Genomic DNA, 23647 nt, shown 5'->3' with positions numbered 1-23647 from the left:
AGGGGAATGGAAGAAATGAAGGAAGATATGAAAAAAAAGGAAGAGAAAGCGACGGAGAAAGATAGGGAAGCTAAGAAGATGGAAGAAATAGAAGGGAAGGAAAGAGGAGGGGAATGGAGGAAGATATGAAGAAAAGAGGAAAAAGCGAAGGAAAAAGGTAGAGAGGCTAAGAAGAATAGAAGAAAAAAAAGGAGAATAAGAAAAATGAAAAATTGGGGGAGAATGAAAAGAGGAAAATAGGCGTTCGAGAGAGGAAGACTATGAGAAAGTGAAGAAAAGGGAATGAAAATGAGGTAAGAAAAACAGGAGTTAAAGAATGGGAATTAGAAAAGGGAAAATCGGTAGAATAATAGGGGAAAAAATGGAAAATGGAGAAGATACAAAATAGGAGAAGAGAGGGGGTAAGAAAGAATAGGAAGGGGAAAGAGAAAAGGGAAAAAATGAAGATGGAAACGAGAAAAAAGAGGAAGAAGAGGGGGGTAAGAAAGAAGAGGAAAGGAGAAAGAGAAAAGGAAAAAAATGAAGATGGAGACGACAAAAAAGAGGAAGAAGAGGGGGTAAGAAAGAAGAGGAAGGAGAATGAGAAAAGGGAAAAATGAAGATGGAGGCAACAAAAAAGAGATGAAGAAGAGGGGAAAAGAAAGAAGAGGAAGGAGAATGAGAAAAGGGAAGAAAATGAAGATGGAGACAAGAAAAAAGAGGGGAAGAAAAGGGGTAAGAAAGAAGAGGAAAGGGAAAGAGAAGAGGGAAAAAATGGATGATAAAGACGACAAAAAAAGAGGGAAAGAAGAAGGGGAAAGAAAAAAATGAAGGAAGATGAGAAAAGGGAAAAAATTAAGATGGAGGCGACAAAAAAGAGGGGAAGAAGAGGAAGGAGAAAGAGAAAAGTGAAAAAATGAAGATGGGGACGAAAAAAAAGAGGGGAAGAAGAAGGGAAGGAGAATAAGTGAAAAAAAGAGAAACTGGAGAAAACAAAAGACAAGAGGAAGAAAGGAGGAAGAAGAAGAGGATGTAAAAAAAATGAAGGGATAGGAAAATGATGAAAAAGATAAAAGGGAAAAATGGAAGAGGAAGAAAAAAATATTAGGGGAAGGAAGAAGGAAGGAAAAGAATAATGCGAAAAGCGATTAAAGGGAAAAATCAAAGACAAAAAAAAAATAAGGGAAAGAAAATGGGTAAAAAAATATATGGGGGGGGGGAGCAAGTGGAAGGGGGGGATGGGGAGGTGGAAGAAGGTGGAGGGGGAGGTGGAAGAAGGTGGAGGGGGAGGTGGTATTGATATTATTTGAAGGTTGCTTCCACCCTACAAACCCACATGTCATCCTGGCCAGCAACACACACACACACACACACACACACACACACACACACACACACACTTCTCTCGCCTGTCATTAATTATATCATTTAGCTCGTCCTTCTTCCATTCTTTATCTTTATTTGCTACGAGTTAATGTTTTCTTCTGAAGTTATCTAATATTTCTCCTTCTTCTTCTTCTTCTTTCTCCTCCTTCCTCTCCCCCTCCTCCTCCTTATTCTCCTCTTGCCTAGACCCGTGTCCTTCCACCCCTCATCCCCTCCTCCTCCTCCTCCTCCTCCTCCTCCTCCTCCTGCTCCCCCTCCTCCTCCTCCTGCCGTTCATTATTCTCAGTAGTGAATGATACACACACACACACACACACACACACACACACACACACACGGTATTGGTGGACAGTCTTGATCGGGAAGGCAGCAGCGGCGGCGGTGATGGTGGCGGCGGTATTGACGGCGGCGGCGGTGGTGACTGAAATGGTGGTGGTGATGATCAGGTGGTGGTGGTGATAGTGGTGATGAGCTACGGATCCTCGCTTCTTCTCTCCTCCTCCTTCTCCCTTCCTTTCTTTCGCCTCTCCATATCCTCTCTTCCTTCCTCCCTCCACCGCGGGCACTGGAGGAAACTTACGTAAGAGGAACGGGAGAGAAGGAGACAGAGAGAAAGGAGGAAAGAGTGAAGAAATAATGAAGGAAGGATGATGATGATGGTAATGAGAATGAACAATACGTAATAAATAGAAAAACAAGAATGATGATGAAAATAAACAATAAGAACGATAGAAGAGCGAAATAGAGATGATAATAATTGTAAACAAGGGTGAACAGAACGAAAGAAAAATAAGAAAACAAGGAAAATGATAAAAATAAACAGTAAACAATGACAGAACAGTGAAATAAAGACAATAATGATGATAACGATGATTGTAAACAAGGATAATGATAAGAATAAACAATAACAATGACAGAATAGTGAGATAATGACGATGATAATGATGGCGGTGATAGTAAACAAGAAAAATAATAAAGGAAAGAACGTAAAGAGACAAAGATGACGAAAGGATGACATAAGGGGTCCGTACACAGGAAGGAAAAAATAACTTACAGAGAACGTTGATGAGAGAAATATTGAGAAGAGAATGATAAGAAATGAGAATAATAAGAAATGGTAAGAAATGAGAATGATAAGAAATGGTAAGAAATGAGAATGATAAGAAATGGTAAGAAATGAGAATGATAAGAAATGGTAAGAAATGAGAATAATAAGAAATGGTAAGAAATGAGAATGATGAGAAATGATTAGAAATGAGAATGATAAGAAATTATTAGAAATGAGAATAATAAGAAATGATTAGAAATGAGAATGATAAGAGAAAATGAGAATGATAAGAAATGATTAGAAATGAGAATGATAAAAGAAATGATTAGAAAATATTAATGAGAATGATAAGAGAAATAGTGACAAGGAATGAAGGAATAGTGAGAATGATGATGAAAATGACAATGGAGAAAGGGAGAAAAATGGAGTAGAAATTGATTATGATGATGATGATAAACGATAACAGTGACATAACAGGATAAAGAGGACATGAGTAAAGAGGGATAAAGAAGACAAGTAAAGAAGGATAAAAAGACAGAAGTAAAGAAAAGGAAGGAAAACAGACAAAATAATGAGATAAGAAAGATAGTAAAAAGAAAACGAAGGAAAACACAAAATAAGAGAAAAGAGGACATAGTAACAAAGAAAAAGAAGGAAAACAAAAAAAAGAAAATATCGGAACAGCAAAAAAATAAGACAAAATAGAAGAAAATGACGGAATAACAAAGACAGTAACAAAGAAAAAGAAGGAAAACGGGATAATAAAGAAAACAAAGAACAAGGAAGAGAAAACAAAATAAGAACGATCGATACAAACAAAACAAACAAACCAAAGGAAAGGAAACAAACAGCAACAATATCAGTGAACGGAAGAACAAACGAGGGATAAAACAAACAAACAAACAAACAGATAATCGTACAAGCAAGCAAACAAACAAACAAGGAAGCAAAGTGAGCAGCGCGTGTGTCTGTTATTGTTTACTTTCTGAAGCGTCTGTTTGTTTATGCCGTGTGTGTGTGTGTGTGTGTGTGTGTGTGTGTGTGTGTGTGTGTGTGTGTGTGTGTGTGTGTAGCTCTTTGGGGAAGCTATAAATCAGGTGTATATTATGTATGTGTAAGTGGACAGACAGGTATAGTACAGGTGTGGGGTTGACAGGTATGAATATTCAGGTGTAGGACAGGTGTGTGTGTGTGATGAAGCTGAGTAGTATACGTGTAGGCGGCATACCTGTGAGCGGTCTTTACAGGTGTAGGTGTGTAGGTGGGGGTGTACTCGTGTGTCTCTGTGCAGGTGTGGAGGTTAACTGGCGGTAATGATGCAGAGGTTAGTGACAGGTGTGTGTTAACTGGCGGTAATGATGCAGAGGTTAGTGACAGGTGTGTGTTAACTGGCGGTAATGATGCAGATGTTAGTGACAGGTGTGTGTGCCAGTGTGGGGGCTGGGTGGGGGCAGCACAGGTGTGGAGGGCTGCTGCACGGCTCTGGGTGTCGTGTCTCGGGAGTGACCTTTGATGCTGCACCGACTCTCCTCCTCCTCCTCTTCCTCTTCCTCCTCCTCCTCCTCCTTCTCCTCCTCCTCCCCCATGTGAGTCGACGTGCTGTGGTGCAGTGATCACCTCCCCCCCCTCTTCACATTCCCTTGAGCGGCGACCTTGAGCGGCGAAGTGTGGTGAGAGGGTGACGCGGCGCCTCCCAAGGCACCTGTTGCATGGCGCGAGTGGGAGGAGGAGGAGGAGGTGGCTAGCAACATGGAGAGGGTGTCGTGCATAGCCCTGGGGGGGGGGGAGGATGTCTGGGGGTCGGGGGAGGCGGTGAAGGTGAGGGCCACGGGTGTGTCATGTTCATGTGTAGCGGGGAAGGGCGGGGCGGGGCTGCCGCTGCCATCGATCCCCGCCGCGGGGCAGCGTGAAGCGGGGCGGGGCGGGGCGGGTGTGTTGGTTGTCGCAAATAACTAATGGACTATTTTGTGTGTGTGACGAAGGGTATGGGCTGGGCGGGGCGGGGCGCGGCGCCCCCCAGCCTGTGAGGCGCGTGTGGCGGCGCGGCGCGATGGGCGGCACCTGCAGCAGGGAGACCTCGCCCCCCCTAGTGGGGCCCCGTGTTTCGCCCGCCCCCAAGGGCCCGACCCCACGCCCTGCCCAGGCCTGGCCGGGACGCACCGTCAAGTTCCTCAGCCCCGCGGGGCTACTGAAGCCGAGCACCTTCAGGGCGGGCACCGCCGCTCACAACGGCCCCGCACCCCTCCGCCCCCCCACGCCCTCCCCGCGGCCTGACGCCAACCAGAACTGGAAGCACAGCGAGCTGGTGGCGTGGCGGCGGGCCGGGGCGGGTCAGGGCGCGCCGCCCCCGCGCCGGGCCACCTCGGCACCTAGCGGCCCCGACCAGCTGGAGGCGGCGGGCTGGCGGGCGGGGCAGAGCGGGCCCCGCCTGGGCTCTGGGCTGCGCTGGGGCTCGGGTGGCCTGGGGGAGGGCCTTGTGGCCCTCTGCTGGCACTACCACCCACACTACCTGCGGTGAGCACCCACACACACCACACAACAACAACAACAACAACAACACTAGCGGCACACGCCGCCGTGACACACCACACACATCACATCAGCCTTTGTCTAGCGCGTTCCTTTCCTTCCCGTGATGTCACCGGGATTCTCATTTATTTTAGACGGGCCACCACCTGCGAGGAGGAGCGGGTGGGGAGGAAAATGGAAAGAGGAGCAGGCGCAATAGTATTTTACCTGGGGCTTACCACTTTGTGTGAGGGGCGAGGGAAATCAAGAAGAACCAAACAGACTAATTTCCTCCTCCTCCTCCCTCTCCTCCTTCTCCTCTCCTCTCCCCTCCTCCTCCTCCTCCTCCTCCTCCTCCTCCTCCTCCTCCTCCTCCTCCTCCTCCTCCTCCTCCTCCCCCTCCTCCTCCTCCTCCCCATCTTCCTCCTCCTCCTCCTCCTCCTCCGCGTGACGTCACGGAGCACACAGATAACAGCAAAAACTTGTCCAGGTGGGAAAACCTCGCCCGTGTTATTTTGATGCGTCCTTGTTACCTCATGTGTTTGTGTGTGTGTGTGTAATTTGTGCATACCTGGATCCCCAATTAATGATGCTCAGGTAAGAGACAGGTGTACATGCATAAAGAAATGGAAAGTGATTGACAGACAGACACGTCCCACTGAAGGTAATTGAAAAAGGATCGAAATATAAGACAAAATTGGATCAAAAAGTGAATATCGGAGGGAAGAAAAACTAGAATAAAGGGAACCAGGATGCGCTAGAGAGAGAGAGAGAGAGAGAGAGAGAGAGAGAGAGAGAGAGAGAGAGAGAGAGAGAGAGAGAGAGAGAGAGTCAGTGTTACCATAAGAGGCGTTTAAGGTTTATCGTCTCAACTTCCTTTTATCAATCTTTATCTACATTCCGTCTCTCTCTCTCTCTCTCTCTCTCTCTCTCTCTTTCTTATGAAAATTCCCGCCACTCACTTGTTCTTTTCCTGTTGTGGACAGAAATGGACAAGACGGGAAGCAGCATTCTAGGAAAACACGAGCCGGGAGGAAGAGGAGCGGAAGGGAAGGGGGGATGAAAGGGGGGCGTGAGGAGTAGGAAAAGGATAGAGGAGAAGGTAGGGAAGGGGGAGAGAGGGAGGGGAAGGATTGTGAAGGGGTAGCGTGACGAGTTTATATAGGAAAAGGATGGGGAGGGGAGGAATAGGGAGGAGCAGTGAGATGGGGAGGGACAGGGAGGGGAAGGGAGAGGAAACGGCTGGAGTTGGGGAGGGAAAGGAGGAGAAAGGAAAGGGAAGTGATGTGAAGAGGGAGCTTGAGGAATAGGAAAAAGGTGGGGAGGGGAACGTCAGGGAGAGAAAGGAAGGGGAAGGGAGAGTAAACGAAAAGAATAAAAGGATGGGAAGGAATAAGAATGAAAAGCAAAAAGATGATGATGGGAAAGGGGAGCTGGAGGAATGGAAAAGGGAAGGGAAGGGGAAGGAAAGGAACCCCCCCCAAAAAAAAGAGAGGAGGAATATGAAGGAGGAGTTGGAGGAATAGGAAGGAAATGAAGGAAGGAGGAAAGAGGTATGGAAAGTCAGGGAGAGAAAGGGAAGGGAAGGGGAAGGAAACAAAATGAATGAGAGAAGAAGAAATATGAATAAAAAGTAAGGAGGTGTGAATAGGGAGTTGGAGGAATAGGAAGAGGATGGGAAGGGAAGAGAAAGGAAGGGGAAGGGAAGGAATAGGAAGGTAGGGGGAACGAAAATAAATAAGAGGAGGGGAAATTGAAAAGCGTAAAAATTGGAAGAAAATGGGAAGGAGAGAGGTATGGAGGGGCAGAGAGAGATTTACATAGATTTACATAGAAAATCAGACCACACAGACCCCATGGTCCAGACTTGGTGGTCTGTCCTTAAACCTAAGTGATTTTACATTAATCAGAAGACTCCAAAACGTTGCATTTCTACTCTAGTTGATATTAAGTTGAAGGAAGTGACGGTCGAGCTTATTTTGAAGGAGTCAATCGAGTCTGAATTTACTTGTCTACATTTGAGTTTTACGCCATTGTTCGTGCGCAAAGTGTCATCGATCATAAACAATGTTGATCTGTCTACATTCGTGAAACCATTAAGTATTTTAAAACATTCGATCAGTTTTCGGAGGCGACGTTTCTCAAGAGAGAACATGTTAAGGGTGGAAAGCTTTTCTTCGTAGGATTTGTTGCGCAAGGAAGGATAATTTCGTTGCCCGACGCTGAACACCTTCTAATTTAGCAATATCCTTTGCATGGTGGGGAGACCAAAACTGTACCGCATATTCCAAGTGGGGTCTGACTAAACTGTTGTAGAGCCTTTATTTGCTGCATCGATGCATTGCTGTGAGAATTTGAGGTTTGACGCGATTTTGTCAAGTCCTTGACATTGAAGCTTTTGAGTTTAACGCCGCGCATTTCGTAATCAAACTCTTATTTCTCGTTCCAACTTGAAGGACTGGCACTTGTCTACGTTAAAGGGCATCTCCATCTATCCGACCAAGCTGAATTTTGTGCAAATCCTCTTGGAGGCTGCCTGTCTTCGTCAGTGAAAACCGAGTTACCAATCTTTGTGTCGTCTGCAAATTTACTAATGAACATCCACGTCGTTGATGTAAATAATGAATAGCACTGGGCCAAGAACCGAGCCCTGAGGGACGCCACTAGTGACCGGCGCCCACTCTGAGTTAAATCCGTCAATCACTACTCTTTGTTGTCTGTTGCTCAACCAATTCGCGATCCATTGGTTTACCTGACCGTCAATACCTATTTGCTTTAATTTGTAAAGTAATTTATGATGCGGGACTTTATCAAACGCTTTCTGGAAATCAAGATAGACTACGTCCAGTGATTTGGTTACGTCATAAACAGTGAAGAGGTCGTTATAAAAGGTTAATAGATTTGATAGGCAGGATCTTTTGTTTCGGAAGCCATGTTGTGAGAGAGAGAGAGAATGGCAATAAATAAGAGAGTGGAAATTGAAAAGTGTAATAATTGGAAGAAGATGGGAAGGAAACGAGCAAATACAGATAGACAGGAAGGGAGAGGAAACGATTGCATAAGAGAAGGATTAAGAGCGATAATGGAGAGAGGGGATGTAAAAATGTGTGAATAGAGAGAGGAAAGGGAAGGGAGAAAACGTGATAAAAAAAAAGAGCTAGCGAGAAAGGAATGGGAAGGAAATATACAAAAAGAGAAGGGGAGAGAAAGGGGATCAGGGGAAGGGAAGGAGTTTGAATGAGAAAGAAATGGGAGAGAAATGAAGAAATAGAGGAAAGTGAAAAGATGGATTATAAAGGGAAGGGAATAAATATGAATGAGAAAGAGATTGGATAAAAATGAATAAACAGAGATAGGGAACGGAAAAGAAATGGATAATATAGAAAAGGGAATAAGTATGAATGAGAAAGAGATGGGAGAGAAATGGAGAAAAAGGGAGATAGGGAAAGTGAAAAGAAATGAATAATAAAGGAAAGGGAAGGAGTATGAATGAGAAAGAGATTAGAGAGAAATGGATAAAAATAGAGATAGGGAAGGGAAAGAGAAGGGACGAATGATTGAAGGGAAGGGAATGGGAAGGAAAAAGGGGATAGGAGGAGGAGGACATAAAAGAAAATGGAATAGGGAAGATACGGGAAAGAAAGCGTTAATAGGGAAGGGGAGGAACATGAAAGAAAGAGGAAGGAAATGGGTAACGAAAGGAAAGAGGGAACAGAATGAAGAAATGGGAATGGAAAGGAATAAAGAGAAAAATAACGATAAAAAGGAAAAGGGGAGAGAAAGAAGGGAATAAGTGAAGGGAAAGAAGAGAGCATGAAGGAAAGGGGTAGAGGGAAGTAAGATAAAGGGAAGGAAGGAATGGAAAGAGAAAAGGGAAACAGGGCACGAAGGAAAGAGATGAGAGAGAGAAAAGTAAGAGATCGAAGAAGGAAGAGGAGAGGACAGGAAAGAAAGAAATAGGAGAAAATAAAGAGGAAGAGGAGGGAAGGAAATAGGTAAGTGAAAGGAAAGAAGGGGAAGAAGAAGGGAGAGAAGGAAAACAGGAATAAAAAATGGTGAGGATGGGAGGTAGAAAAGGATAGGGAGGAGAAAGGGAGAGAGGAGAGATGAAGGTGGAGAGGTGGAGGAAAGGAGGAGGGGAGGGAGAGGACAAGAGTAAGACAGGTGAGAAGGAGAGAAAGGGTTAATTAAAGGTATTGTCGGAGGTGGAATGAATAAGTGGAGTTGATAATGGTGGTGGTGGTGGCGGTGACTATATATGGTGATGGGTGGAAGGAGGTGGAGGGGAGAGGTGAGGTGGGTGGAGATAGTACAAGAGGAGGAGGAGGAGGAGGAGGAGGAGTTCAGGTGTTTTGGAAGGTGGCGGAAAGGTGGAGGAGAGAAATGTAAGTGTGTTTTGACAGGTATATGATGTGGAGGAGGAGGAGGAGAAGGAGGAGGAGGAGGAGGAGGAGGAGGAGGAGGAGGAGAGGGTGTGAAGAAGATGCATAAAGACGCGTAGGTATAAATCCTCCTCCTCCTCCTCCTCCTCCTCCTCCTCCTCCTCCTTCTCCTCCTGCTCCTCCTCCTCCTCTTCCTCCTCCTCCTCGTCCGTTACAGCTCCTCAGTGACTCAATTCCCCCCCCCCCCCGCGCGCCTCCTCTGATATATAAAACCCGAGAGGACGTTTGTCTGTTCTTAGTTCTGTACCGTCAGCGCCTGTGTGTGGATCTAGACGTACATACACACTTACGTACACACGGAAAAAACGTACATAGACTTACATACATACAGGGTTACTTGTCTGTGTGTGTGTGTTTGTTTGTACCTGTCACTCACCTAGTTTTGTTATTGTTTACGTGTGTGTGTGTACGTCCGTTTGTTTTTGTTTACATCTTGTTTGTCATCATCGTCATCATCATGAAGCTCCTGGATAACCAAAGACACGTGTGGTGAGTTTGTTTGTTTGTTTGTTTGTTTGTGTGTGTGTGAGAGAGAGAGAGAGAGAGAGAGAGAGAGAGAGAGAGAGAGAGAGAGAGAGAGAGAGAGAGAGAGAGAGAGAGAGAGACGATTAAGTAATAAGGAGAGAATGAACCGAATATTATGACAGAGAGAGAGAGAGAGAGAGAGAGAGAGAGAGAGAGAGAGAGAGAGAGAGAGAGAGAGAGAGAGAGAGAGACGATTAAGTAATAAGGAGAGAAAGAACCGAATATTATGACAGAGAGAGAGAGAGAGAGAGAGAGAGAGAGAGAGAGAGAGAGAGAGAGAGAGAGAGAGAGAGAGAGAGAGCAGGTGTCTGGGCTGTGATTACGTGATATCTAAGCTGTTTAAGAATTATCTGATGCTCTCTCTCTCTCTCTCTCTCTCTGCACGATTATTTCCTTTACAACCTGTCCTTCCAGAGAGAGAGAGAGAGAGAGAGAGAGAGAGAGAGAGAGAGAGAGAGAGAGAGAGAGAGAGAGAGAGAGAGAGAGAGAGAGAGAGAGAGAGAGAGAAAGGAAACGGAGACATAAGAGGAAAACTAAAGAGAATGTCAAGAAAGGCAGGAAATGGAGAAGAAAAAGAAGAAAAAGAAGAAAAAAGGAGAAAAAAAGAAAGTTAAAAAAGGAAATGAAAGAGAAAGAAACGAAGAAAATGAGAGAGAGAGAGAGAGAGAGAGAGAGAGAGAGAGAGAGAGAGAGAGAGAGAGAGAGAGAGAGAGAGAGAGAGGAGACGGAGACGGAGACAAAAGAGGAGAACTGAAGGAAATATCAAGAAATGAAGGAAAAGGAGATAAATCTTTGCGATGAATGAGAAAACAAAACAAGGAAACTAAATTTACAAGAAAAACAAAAACAGGATGATGTCACACGAAAAAAGATATGGAGGTGACTTTAGAAGGGAAGGGGGGAGGGGGAGGAAAATGGAGAGAAGAGGGGGGGGGGGGGGAAAGGGGGGAAGGGTGCCTAAAGATGGGATGACACAGTGGAAAGGGTGAAACGTAGGGTGACTTGACGGAATAGGGAAGAAGGGGGACTGGTAAAAGATTGGTGGATGGGGGAGAGAAAGGAAGGGAGGGTATGGAGGAAGGGAGAAGGGAAGGGAGGGGGAGGGTGTGATTGGCTGATTGACTAAAAAGGGTGATAGTGATTAGTGTGATAGCAGGGTGATTAGGGTGAATAAGTCAGGTTACAGGGCAGGGTGAAGACAGGGTGACATCTTAACCAGGGTGAGGATGCGGAAAAGAGGAAAGGTGTAAATGAAGGGCAAGAAGGGAGGAGGAAAGGGCACGAAAGGTAGAGATGAAAAAGGTTAAGGAAATGGTAGGAAAGGGAGATGAAGAAGAAGGGAGAAGAGGATACGAAGGGGAGGGATAGAGAGGAAGAAGATGAAGGGAAGAAGGGGAAGGAAAAGAGAGAGGAGGGCACGAAGGGTAGGAATAGAGAGGAAGAAGATAAAGGGAAGATTAGTGAAGGGGTAGAAGAAGAGAGAGGAGGGCACGAAGGGTAGGAATAGAGAGGAAGAAGATAAAGGGAAGATTAGGGAAGGGAAGAAGGGGAAGAAAAAGAGAGAGGAGGGCACGAAGGGTAGGAATAGAGAGGAAGAAGATAAAGGGAAGATTAGTGAAGGGGAAGAAGAAGAGAGAGAGGAGAACACGAAAGGTAGGAATAGAAATGAAAAAAAAATAAAGAAAGGATAGAGAATGAGAGAAGTAAGAGACCATAACTAAGATAAAACAAGGATATAGGGTGAACCAACAGGGCAGGGTGCAGCAAGGTGACTCAGCAAGGAGGGTCAGGGGTCAAAGGTGGAGGTGAAAACGAAGAAAGTAACAGAAAAACGAAGGGAAAGGAGAAAGGAGAGAGGTGAAGAGACTCAAAACAGGAAAGGAAAAGAACGAGAGAACACAAACAGGATGACAAATTCAGGAGAGACCAGGGTGAGAAAACAGGGTGTGAGGTGCAGGGTGACTCAAAACACGACAAGAGACTAGGGTGACAGCATAACACAAACAGGGTGACAAAATAGTGAGGGACAAGGGTGAGAAAACAGGGTGTGAGCAAGATGTAAGGTGCAGGGTGACTCAGAACACGACAGGGAGAGACCAGGGTGACACATAACACAAACAAGGTGACAAAATAGTGAGGGACAAGGATGAGAAAACAGGGTGTGAGCAAGATGTAAGGTGCAGGGTGACTCAGAACACGACAGGGAGAGACCAGGGTGACAGCTTAACATAAATAGGATGACAAAATAGTGAGGGATAAGGGTGAGAGTACAGAGATGAGAAAACAGGGTGTGAGAAAGGTGTAAGGTGTAGGGTGACTCAAAACACGGCAGGGAGAGACCAGGGTGACATCATAACACAAACAGGGTGACAAAATAGTGAGGGATAAGGGTGAGAATACAAGGAGATGAGGAAACAGGGAAGGGAAATACCAGGGTGACATCACAACAAAAAAACAGGGTGAATAGAAAACAAACAGGGTGAGAAACAAACATTAGACATTATATAACTTCAAGAGGAGACTAAATAGGGTGTGACCAGGGTACAGGGTGACTTGCAGGATGGAGGGGGGGGGGGCAGGGTGACTTCCAGGTGTATTGAGCAGGGCAGGTGAGGTCCAGGTAAGAGTACAAAGGGCAGGCAAGGTAAAGGGAATCCCGGAGTCATTGTTTAATAACTGTGGGATTCGATGCTCCCCTTGTGGTGTGCCCTTGAGAGAGAGAGAGAGAGAGAGAGAGAGAGAGAGAGAGAGAGAGAGAGAGAGAGAGAGAGAGAGAGAGAGTTATCTTTTGAATAGTCGAGATACATAAAAATAAATCTGATTATCAATTGAATACAGAATAAAACTAGATAATGAAGTGTTATTATTATTATTATTATTATTATTATTATTATTATTATTATTATTATTATTATTATTATTATTATTATTGCTACTGTTGCCTCTTCTACAACAACAAAAACAATAACACTACTACTACTACTACTACTACTACTACTACTACTACTACTTCAACTACTACCACTACTGCTACTACTACTACCACTACTACTACTACTACTACTATTACTACTACCACCACCACTACCACTATTACTACTACTACTACTACTACTACTACTACTACTACTACTACTACTACTCAATTTTCCGCATACTAAAAGAGAAAGGAAAAATATGTAACGGTAATTTCCCTTCTGGTGGTGGTGGTGGTGGTGTCACGGTCATGCACCACCACCACCACCACCAGCATCACCACCACCACCACCACCACCACCACCACCACCTCCAGCATCACCATTACCACCAGAAAGATAAAGAAAAGTCTTGCATAAAAATAAGATAAAGAGATGGGGTGAGAAAGATAACGATTAAGATAAGGTGATGAGAGAGAGAGAGAGAGAGAGAGAGAGAGAGAGAGAGAGAGAGAGAGAGAGAGAGAGAGAGAGAGAGAGCGCTCATCGACATATATGTATTTTTCAATTGCAATATGTAAGATGTAAAAATAAAGAGAGAGAGAGAGAGAGAGAGAGAGAGAGAGAGAGAGAGAGAGAGAGAGAGAGAGAGAGAGAGAGAGAGAGAGAGAGAGAGAGAGATCCTTCACCCTTATCCCTGTCTTCGATCGTCTCAAATATTTTTATTCTTATTTCCCTTCCATTCGTTCTTATACCAATCATTTACTCTAACCACCCTTACGTTCACCCTAATCACCCTAACCCCACATTATCACCCTTATTATCACCCTCATTCACCCTTAAATCACCCTGTCAACTACATTGCCTCAACACCAACGTAAACACATGTTATCGTCCTTATTTTCACCCTGATTCACCCTGTCACCCTAACCTTAATATTCTCACCCTAAAATCAGTCTTTGGCACCCGTACGAAAGAGGAAATGAAGGCAAAAGAGGATGAATGAGAAAGCAAAACAAAGGAGATGAAAATAGGAAGACAAAACAAAACAGGGTGACGTCATACGAAGAAAGAAAACGGTCACCCTAAGCACAAATTATTTCCGCTGTTATCACCCTTGTCACTCTAAACCTACAACCATACATTATCACAATAATTTTCACCCTTAGTCATTCTTGTCACCCTAAACTCACCTTTGTCACCCTAAACTACCTTAACCGAACATTATCACCCTTCATGTCACCCTTATTTTCATTCGTAGTCATCCTTGTCACCCTAAACTACCTTAACCATACATTACTATCCTTATTCTCACCCTAATTCACCCTGTCACCCTAGTCTGAATAATTTCACCCGTAAATCAACCTCTGTCACCCGGACGAACACCCAAGTCACTCTAACCACACATTATCACCCTTATTCTCACCCTTGTTACCATACATTATCACCCTAATTCACCCTGTCACCCTAACCTTAATAATTTCACCCTTAAATCACTTAGTCACCCGTACGATAACCCAAGTCACTCTAACCACACATTATCACCCTTATTCTCACCCAATGTCACCCTTGTTACCATACATTATCACCCTGTCACCCTAACTTTAATATCACCTCAGTGTGTTACCCGTACGATCACCCAAGTCACTCTAACCACACATTATCACCCTTATTCTCACCCTAAGTCACCCTTGTCACCCCTGCCACCCTAACCATGTCTCGTCACCCCGCAGGACCATTCAGGACCCGGCCAGCCAGCGCCTCACGTGGTACAAGCCGCCCCTCTCCGTGCTGGTCATCAAGAAAGTTCGCGACGCTCAGGTCATCCAGCCCTTCATCCAGCTGGTCCGATGGCTGACCCTCGTAAGTAGCGGTGGTGGTAGTAGTAGTAGTAGTAGTAGGAGGAGGAGGAGGAGGGAGAAGAGAAGAAATGGTAGTCGTTGTAGTAAAGACAGTAAGTGAACGAGGAGGAGGAGGAGGAGGTGTAATCGTAGTAGTAATAGTAGTAGTAGTAGTGGTAGTAGTAGTAGTGGGATGTGAGAAAAGAAAGGAGGTCAGTAAGGAAAAAGAAGGGGAGAAAGAATAGAAAGGAGAGGGAAAAAAGGAAATTGGGTGTTTTTTTACGGTTTCTGGTAAGAGAGAGAGAGAGAGAGAGAGAGAGAGAGAGAGAGAGAGAGAAGAATGCAAGGAGAGGAAACGAAAGGGGAAAAACTGATAAGGAAATGCAGATAATAATACTCATTTGTATATTTAGGGACATTTGCGTCATTTATCAGAATTTCCTCTCTCTCTCTCTCTCTCTCTCTCTCTCTCGAACCAGTAATTATGTATTGTATTATTGTTATTGAATGGTTTGGAGGCAATAAAAAAGTTATATACAGCTAACCAAGGCTAAGAGAGAGAGAGAGAGAGAGAGAGAGAGAGAGAGAGAGAGAGAGAGAGAGAGAGAGAGAGAAAAAACCATGTGTAATTTTTTTTTTCCCTTATTTCATCATTTCCTCTCCGCCATACTCTCCTCACCCTTTCTCTTACTCCGTCCCTCCAGACCTTTCTCACCACTCGTCACCTCCACCATCACCACCAATAACAACAACAATAACAAACACAATAATACACTTCATCACTATGTACACTCACTATTGCATCACTGTATCCACAACTACGTCTACTACACCATTCACAACAAAGGCATCACCATCATCATCTTCACTGTACGACATAACGGTGATGATTGTGATGTAAGAATTTGTCGTTTCCTTTATTGCTTTTCTTTATCTTTTTTCTTGTACCGATCAAAACACACACACACACACACACACACTTCCTCAGCTTTCTCTTCCCACCATCATCACCACTACCACCCATCACCACTACCATCACCACCGCGACATCACTACCCTTCACTCTTTATCACCAGTATACTTTATGACCCCTCAATAATTCACCCATCACTGCCATCACCACCACCAACCACCTGTCCTTCACTCCTCACCAGTATGTAATCACCCCTTAATAATTCACCCATCACTACCATCACCACCACCAACCATCTTTCCATCTCTGTACTCCCATCACCACTAGCTAACGATCCCCTCTTTATAGGAGCAGTGAGTAGCGGGCTTTTTTTTCACTTCTGTTACCTTTTTTTATGCCCTTAAACTGACTCCTCTGCCGTTAAAAAAAAAAAAACTTCATCACCCACCACTTAATGACCCCCCCATCACCCCCACGTACAGGAGAAGCGCATGGTGGTGTTCGTGGAGGCGTCCGTGATGGAGGACACGCACGTTACCAGCCACGCGGGCTTTCCGGTGCTCAAGGACAAGCTCATGAACTTTAGGGAAGGACAGGATGACCTCACGGACAAGATCGACTTCATCATCTGTCTTGGCGGGGATGGAACGCTGCTCTACGCTTCCTCCCTCTTCCAGGTGGGTATAGGTGGGGGGTACAGATGTTAGGGGAAGGTAATTGGATTGGGAAAGATGTCTACGGGTGTATTTGGGTGTTAATTGAGAGGGAAAGGTATGGGATTTAGACAGTTTTTTTTCTTCAAGAGTGTATTTTTAGGGGGGTACAGGTGTTGGGGGAAGGTAATTGGATTGGGAAAGGTGTGTCTACAGGTGTTGTTGGGTGTTAATTGGAAGGGAAAGGTATGAGATTTAGACAGGTATGAAGGGATGTACAATATCTTTCTTCATGGGTGTCTGAAGGGGGGTGTACAGGTGTTAGGGGGTGTAATTGGACTAGGAGAGGTGTCTGCAGGTGTATTTGGGTGTTAATTGAGAGGGAAAGGTATGGGAAGTAGACAGGAATGGAGGGATGTACAAGTTCTGTCTTACATCTTGGGTGTCCGAAGTGGGGGTACAGGTGTTGGGGGAAGGTAATTGGATTGGGAAAGGTGTCTGCAGGTGTATTTGGGTGTTAATTGAGAGGGAAAGATATGGGATTGAGACAGGTATGGAGAGGTGTACAAGTTCTTTCTTACATAATCATGGGCATCCAAAGGGGGGGAGTATAGGTGTTGGGGGAAGGTAACTGCACTGGGTAAGGTGTCTACAGGTGTGGTTGGGAGGTAATTAGAAGAGAAAGGTACAGTATGTGAAGTAGACAGGTATGGGGGATTTACAGTTCTTTTCTTGCTTCATCATGGGCGTGCAAGGAGGGACAGTTTCACCCCTTGGAAATCTGTTATTCCTGTTCACACTCTACAAGTTAAAATATAATTCACATTCTTCAAAACCTCAAAGAAGACCTCTGGTGCTAGTTAATGGGAAACCATGTAGTATGTCATTGTCCTGTGATATACCAAGGAAAATAATAAGTTAATAATATTTTTCAAACTCAAGAGGACACCTGGTGCTGAACTCAATGGAAAACTCTCGCCTCTCTTTTGGACGCTCATTACTTTTGTCTTTGTGGGAACAGCGATTAGCAGGCTTTTTTTTTTTTTTTTTACACCTTTTTTTGTTGCCCTTGAGCTGTTCCTTTAGCTGTTTGTGTGCCATTGTGTTCTGGTTCACCAAAGGAAATATGAAGTTTTATGTAGTATTTAAATATAGGACCTAGGATATTGGCTCTACTCCTCCCCTTGAAAAAACTCCCCTGTACATCATCACCTACCATTTCCACCGTCTCACCACCTCCTCCTCCTGCAGCAAAGTGTCCCGCCTGTCATGGCCTTCCACCTCGGGTCTCTCGGCTTCCTCACGCCCTTCAAGTTCGACAATTTCCAGGACCAGGTCACCAATGTACTTGAGGGTGAGTAGAAATAGTAGTAGTAGTAGTTCTAGTGGTGGTAGTAGTAGTAGTAGTAGTAGTAGCACTGATTATGGTAATGTTTTCTGAAGTAGTAATATTGGTGGTAGCAGTAGTAGTAGTAGTAGTAGTAGTAGTAGTAGTAGAGGTAAAATTAGAGGTAATCCTAAAAAAATAATTGGTCTTTCTATTCATTAGCTTAATACATTTTCATTCATTACAACTTCCCCCCCCCTTTTTTTATCCTATATATGTGTCAAGGCTGAAAGGCCAAGGTCACACACACCATTAGGAATATCGGCAAACATCAGTCTGTGTCCTCATGCATACTCTACAGGCCATAAAGTGAGCCCAAGCCAGCAATTGCTACCCTCCCTCCCTCCCTCCCTCTCTTAAAGTAGCTTTCCGTATGTTCCCAGAATGTAATGCTCCTCTGAGATGCATGCCTCATCCATTATTCCCAAGCTGCAGCCAGGATTAGGGGGTTGCCAAGCTCAGTGGTGGAGCGTTGAAAGTTATGAGGGAACACTTAGATCTATTGTCCTTTATCTAGACAGATTTTACAAATGTTTATATAAGGACACTTTTTTTTTTTTTTTTTTTTTTTAGGGTTGTGGGTGGAAGTTTAAGGTTTATATTCTTAAAATGTATCAGGCTCCCATTATGACTATTTTCCAAGACCACAGAGTAGATTATCTGGATTTTCATGGATGATCATCCAGTTTGAGGTGTAGAAGTTAGGTAAAACTCACTAGAATCACCAAATAGTTCTTGAAAATCTTAGCAGCTACTATGAGAAGCTTTTCAAATGGGCAAACTGATGTACTGACATGTTTAACAACACAGCCTCAAGACCAGATGCCTTTGCTTACGTCACGTAGTGGTGCTAGGGTTCAAACCTCCTGGCTTGCTTGACATTAATCCACTAGACCACCACGATCATGTAAATCTATTGTTGAGTGGATGATTATAGATTTGTACCCAGAGTTATGGTACCACTACCTTGAGTTTTATAGGATTTGTGAATGTGTTGGGACTAGAGGGGTCTGCAGGGAAGATTACCGGGTAGATCCAGGTGGTTATTGATTGTCTGTTGAATAAGTAGTTGATGAAAGGAGCATCAGTTATGATGAGAAAAAAATGTTAAGGTTATAAGGAAATTGTGATGAAAGAGAATCATCCCAACAAAATTCTAAAGTTGCTAAAAGTATTACACAACTGATTAAAATAAAGTTTAATGCAACAAAATGTAAAAAAGAAGAAGTGTTATACAGCTCAATAAAACTAACTTAGAAATAATAAATAAAAAGATTTAGCACAACAAAATACAAAAGAAATGTTATACAGTAAAAACATAAATAAATAAATAAGCCCAACCCTATTCAGCCTCTTCATCATACTTTACCTCAGCCCTGTCATTCATCCTCATCCACCCTTTCTTCCCTTCATCCAACTCCCCCTTTCATCCACCCTAAACTCTCCTCATCCCCCCAGGACACGCGGCGCTCACCCTCCGCTCCCGCCTGCGTTGCATCATCATCCGCAAGGACCAGGAGACGGGGAAGGGCAGCCGGCCGCCCACCAACCTCCTGGTGCTCAACGAGGTGGTGATTGACCGCGGACCATCACCATACCTGTCCAACATTGACCTCTACCTGGACGGCAAGCGGATTACCTCAGTGCAGGGTGATGGTGAGTGTGTTTGTCTGTTTGTTGTGTGTGAATGTGTTTTTTTTGTTTTGGTTTTTGTGTGAATGTTTTTTTTGTTTTTTTGTCTCTTTTTTGGTGTTTTTTCTGTTTTTTTGTGTGTGTATGTGTTTTTTTCTGTTTGTTTTTATGGTGCAAGTTTTTTCTGTTTTTTCCGTTTTGTTTTTTTGCGTGTGTTCATGATTTTTGCTGTGTGTTGTATTTTCTGCCTGTCTATTTGGGTGTTTCTCTGTGTTTTATTTTTTTGTTTTGTTTCTCACAGCGTTTCATATCTTCATCCACATATTTACATTTATTTACCACTTCTTATCATCATTATCACCACTACCATTTCTCATCACCACCACAACCACTTCTTATCATCATCATCACCACCACCACCATAGTCACCAACACTCATCACCACCATCGCTCCGCAGGCCTCATCGTCTCCACACCCACGGGCAGCACCGCCTACGCCGTCGCTGCGGGGGCCTCCATGATCCACCCGTCCGTCCCCGCCATCATGCTCACGCCCATCTGCCCACACTCCCTCTCCTTTAGACCCATTGTGGTGCCTGCTGGAGTGGAACTGAAGGTGAGGAGACAGGGGTAATAGGGTTGGTGAGGGGTAGTGGAGTCTCATTTGGTTAGCTCATTCATATTTTGTGTTTCCTTCTGTTTCTTTTTGTTGTGTGTTTTCTTTGTGTTGTTGAAGGGAAGTTAAGTCTCATATGATTTGTTTCCTTCTCCTGTTTCTTTTTGTTGAGTGTTTTCTTTGTGTTGTTGAAGGGGAGTTAAGTCTCATATGATTTGTTTCCTTCTCCTGTTTCTTTTTGTTGAGTGTTTTCTTTGTGTTGTTGAAGGGATGTTAAGTCTCATATGTTTTGTTTCCTTCTCCTGTTTCTTTTTGTTGAGTGTTTTCTTTGTGTTGTTGAAGGGGAGTTAAGTCTCATATGTTTTGTTTCCTTCTCCTGTTTCTTTTTGTTGTGTGTTTTCTTTGTGTTGTTGAAGGGGAGTTAAGTCTCATATGTTTTGTTTCCTTCTCCTGTTTCTTTTTGTTGTTTGTTTTCTTTGTGTTGTTGAAGGGAAGTTAAGTCTCATATGTTTTGTTTCCTTCTGTTTCTTTTTGTTGATAAGTTTTCTTTGCGTTGCTGAAGGGGAGTTAAGTCTCATATGTTTTGTTTCCTTCTTCTGTTTCTTTTTGTTGTTTGTTTTCTTTGTGTTGTCGAAGGGAAGTTAAGTCTCATATGTTTTGTTTCCTTCTTCTGTTTCTTTTTGTTGAGTGTTTTCTTTGTGTTGTTGAAGGGAAGTTAAGTCTCATATGTTTTGTTTCCTTCTCCTGTTTCTTTTTGTTGAGTGTTTTCTTTGTGTTGTTGAAGGGAAGTTAAGTCTCATATGATTTGTTTCCTTCTGTTTCTTTTTGTTGAGTGTTTTCTTTGTGTTGTTGAAGGGAAGTTAAGTCTCATATGTTTTGTTTCCTTCTGTTTCTTTTTGTTGAGTGTTTTCTTTGTGTTGTTGAAGGGAAGTTAAGTCTCATATGTTTTGTTTCCTTCTTCTGTTTCTTTTTGTTGAGTGTTTTCTTTGTGTTGTTGAAGGGGAGTTAAGTCTCATATGTTTTGTTTCCTTCTTCTGTTTCTTTTTGTTGAGTGTTTTCTTTGTGTTGTTGAAGGGGAGTTAAGTCTCATATGATTTGTTTCCTTCTCCTGTTTCTTTTTGTTGAGTGTTTTCTTTGTGTTGTTGAAGGGAAGTTAAGTCTCATATGTTTTGTTTCCTTCTTCTGTTTCTTTTTGTTGAGTGTTTTCTTTGTGTTGTTGAAGGGGAGTTAAGTCTCATATGTTTTGTTTCCTTCTTCTGTTTCTTTTTGTTGAGTGTTTTCTTTGTGTTGTTGAAGGGGAGTTAAGTCTCATATGATTTGTTTCCTTCTCCTGTTTCTTTTTGTTGAGTGTTTTCTTTGTGTTGTTGAAGGGTTAAGTCATATGTTTTGTTTCCTTCTTCTGTTTCTTTTTGTTGAGTGTTTTCTTTGTGTTGTTGAAGGGAAGTTAAGTCTCATATGTTTTGTTTCCTTCTTCTGTTTCTTTTTGTTGAGTGTTTTCTTTGTGTTGTTGAAGGGAAGTTAAGTCTCATATGTTTTGTTTCCTTCTTCTGTTTCTTTTTGTTGATAAGTTTTCTTCGCATTGCTGAAGGGAAGTTAAGTCTCATATGTTTTGTTTCCTTCTCCTGTTTCTTTTTGTTGAGTGTTTTCTTTGTGTTGTTGAAGGGAAGGAAAGTCTCGTAAGGTTAGCTTACTCATATGTTCTGTTTCCTTCTTCTGTTTCTTTTTTGTCGAATGTTTGTTTGTTTTCCTCATACATTGTTGATGGGAAATTACGTCACATACAGGTAGCTCCCCCAAATGACTTCCCGTTTCCTATTTCTTGTACCTGTTTGTTTTCCTCGTCCCTCAATTCTTTATTTGCTGATTGGTTCTTTTGTCTCTTTCTCATTTTTTCGGTACTGTTCCTTTATCCCTACTTTTTTTTTTTTGTTTGTTTTTTTGTTCCCTACCCTTCTTGAGTTCCTTCTCCCTCCAGAATATCACATAAAAGGTATTAAATTTTTCTCTTGGTTCATTCATTGAGTTGTAGACAGTAGTTTGATTTTCTTGTTGGTTTTGTGTCAGTGTAAATAGTAACAGGCTTAGGCCATCTGCCACATCCCTTTTTTCTGAATATTTCATAATGCATAGATTGATGTTTAATAATACATTTTTATGGCTTATTCATTTCTGTGAATTATACAAAGTTTGACAATACAGCTTTGCTTGAAAATAAGTAACATTTATTTTGTGACTTAGATTGCAGTCTCTAAAAACAGCAGAAACACAGCCTGGGTATCCTTTGATGGGAGGAAAAGACAAGAACTTTTTTACGGGGATAGGTAAGAGTGTGTGTGTTGACGCCCCGTGTGGGACGTAGCATTGCCGCCCCTGACTCCCGACACTCTGACTCCCTGACAAATTATGAAGGCATTGGAACTCTTGACCTCCACTGAACAGTGGCTAATGTTGCTGTGGCTTCCCTTGTGAAGGTTGACACTTCGCTTTATGTTAATCAAGTCTTCCTTCCCAGTGGAGTGTTCACTTAAAAATATCCTTCCTGAAACATAATTATCTGTCTTGAACATTTAAAAATTATCATTCCCTTGAAATGTCAATATAAATATATTATAAATTAGTGTGTTACATTCAGGGACGCACACACACATGCACACAGACACACGCACACACACACACACACCAAGATGCCATCCAATGCCTTTCCCCCTGACGAGTGCCATGCATGTGGCACAGTGACTCTAGCTTAAGCAGCAGCACATATTTTTTTGTGTGTGGAGTTTCAGCCAAATGGAAGGAGCCACCATTAACAGTTAACATGACAGCACACACCAAGTCCTCAGGTATTTAGAGGCATCCCTGCACCCACCTGGGTGTTGATGGGTGTGGTGGGCAGTGCTGATGGCAGGTAAGGCCTTCTATCTCCCACACAGCACCCAACCCTCTCTGCCCTGCAGCCCCAACCCTCTGTCACTCAATCTGTTCACAGGTCAAGTTGAACAGCGAGGCACGAAACACCTGCTGGGTATCCTTTGATGGGCGCCACCAGCAGGAGCTCATGGTGGGAGATAGGTTGGTCTGATAGGCCCCTCGTGTTCCTCTTGCTCCTCTCCCACTCCCTACTGCCTTCACTGTGGCTCCGTCACCCTCTCTCTCTCTGTTTACTCTCTTGCCTCTGATTGGGGATGGGTGGAGGAGGTGGACTGGAAACAAGGAGAGTTGTTTCTTGTGGAGGAACAGACTCCACCACTAATACCCTGGCTCCTACACCCACAACACTTGGGCCAGGCAGTTCCAGTGCCCTGCTGGAGTGGGCCCACTGGGTGTGTTGGGCTAACAGCTGGGAGCCAGGCAGCTAACAGACACGTCTCTCTCTGGGGGATGAGATGGAAGTCCTCAGTGGGTTCCTCATGCAAAGTTTTCATTTATTACAAAAACTTTCTTGCTCTGTAGAATTTTTTTAACTCAAATGTTTGTGCAGTGCATCATAAAAAATATAATTGCTGCTTTAGAATAAAATTAAAGTAAATAGGATTTAAGTTTTATATTCTGAAAACCTTGCATGAGGGTAGAGCTGAATCCATAGGAATGTAGCTCTGGCTGAGGACGAGGAACATAAACTCTTCACACACTTCTATAAATAAACTCTGATGGTTTGGGTCTAGATAGAGAATGATTGAAAGCTTCTTGGCCTAGTGACATGTTGGCTGGGTGGTGAGCCTCGTTAGCTGAGCCTGGTGAGTAGTGAAGGCTTCCTGTGACTCCCTTCACGGCATAGAGGTTTAGTCTGTCTGCCCAAGGAAAT

At 43.6% G+C, this 23647-nt stretch overlaps 2 protein-coding genes across 8 annotated transcripts in view; both read left to right on the top strand.

Moving 5' to 3' along the window:
- Positions 1–23647, top strand: part of LOC126985442 (NAD kinase-like) — a 110804-nt gene that overhangs the window by 80876 nt on the left and 6281 nt on the right. For 5 of the 7 annotated variants that reach the window (XM_050840318.1, XM_050840321.1, XM_050840317.1 and 2 more), the window contains exons 3-8: positions 14537–14666; positions 16040–16234; positions 17462–17564; positions 19056–19253; positions 19688–19845; positions 22084–22166. In XM_050840318.1, coding sequence (XP_050696275.1) covers positions 14537–14666; positions 16040–16234; positions 17462–17564; positions 19056–19253; positions 19688–19845; positions 22084–22166 — 867 coding nt within the window. Of the gene's footprint in view, positions 1–9608; positions 9853–14536; positions 14667–16039; positions 16235–17461; positions 17565–19055; positions 19254–19687; positions 19846–22083; positions 22167–22831; positions 22915–23647 lie in introns of those variants that run through there. The other 2 variants (XM_050840320.1, XM_050840316.1) reach the window with 2 other exon arrangements.
- On the top strand, positions 1650–5251 carry LOC126985447 (translation initiation factor IF-2-like). Its single transcript, XM_050840332.1, has 2 exons — positions 1650–3364; positions 4396–5251. The coding sequence occupies exon 2, from the start codon at positions 4464–4466 to the stop codon at positions 4929–4931; it is 468 nt and encodes a 155-aa protein (XP_050696289.1). The 5' UTR covers positions 1650–3364; positions 4396–4463; the 3' UTR covers positions 4932–5251.

Source organism: Eriocheir sinensis, chromosome 59 (genome assembly GCF_024679095.1).
Source record: "Eriocheir sinensis breed Jianghai 21 chromosome 59, ASM2467909v1, whole genome shotgun sequence".
NCBI classification, from domain to species: domain Eukaryota; kingdom Metazoa; phylum Arthropoda; class Malacostraca; order Decapoda; family Varunidae; genus Eriocheir; species Eriocheir sinensis.
The sequence above is the reverse complement of the archived record's forward strand: the minus strand, read 5'-3'. Positions and strand labels throughout refer to the sequence as shown.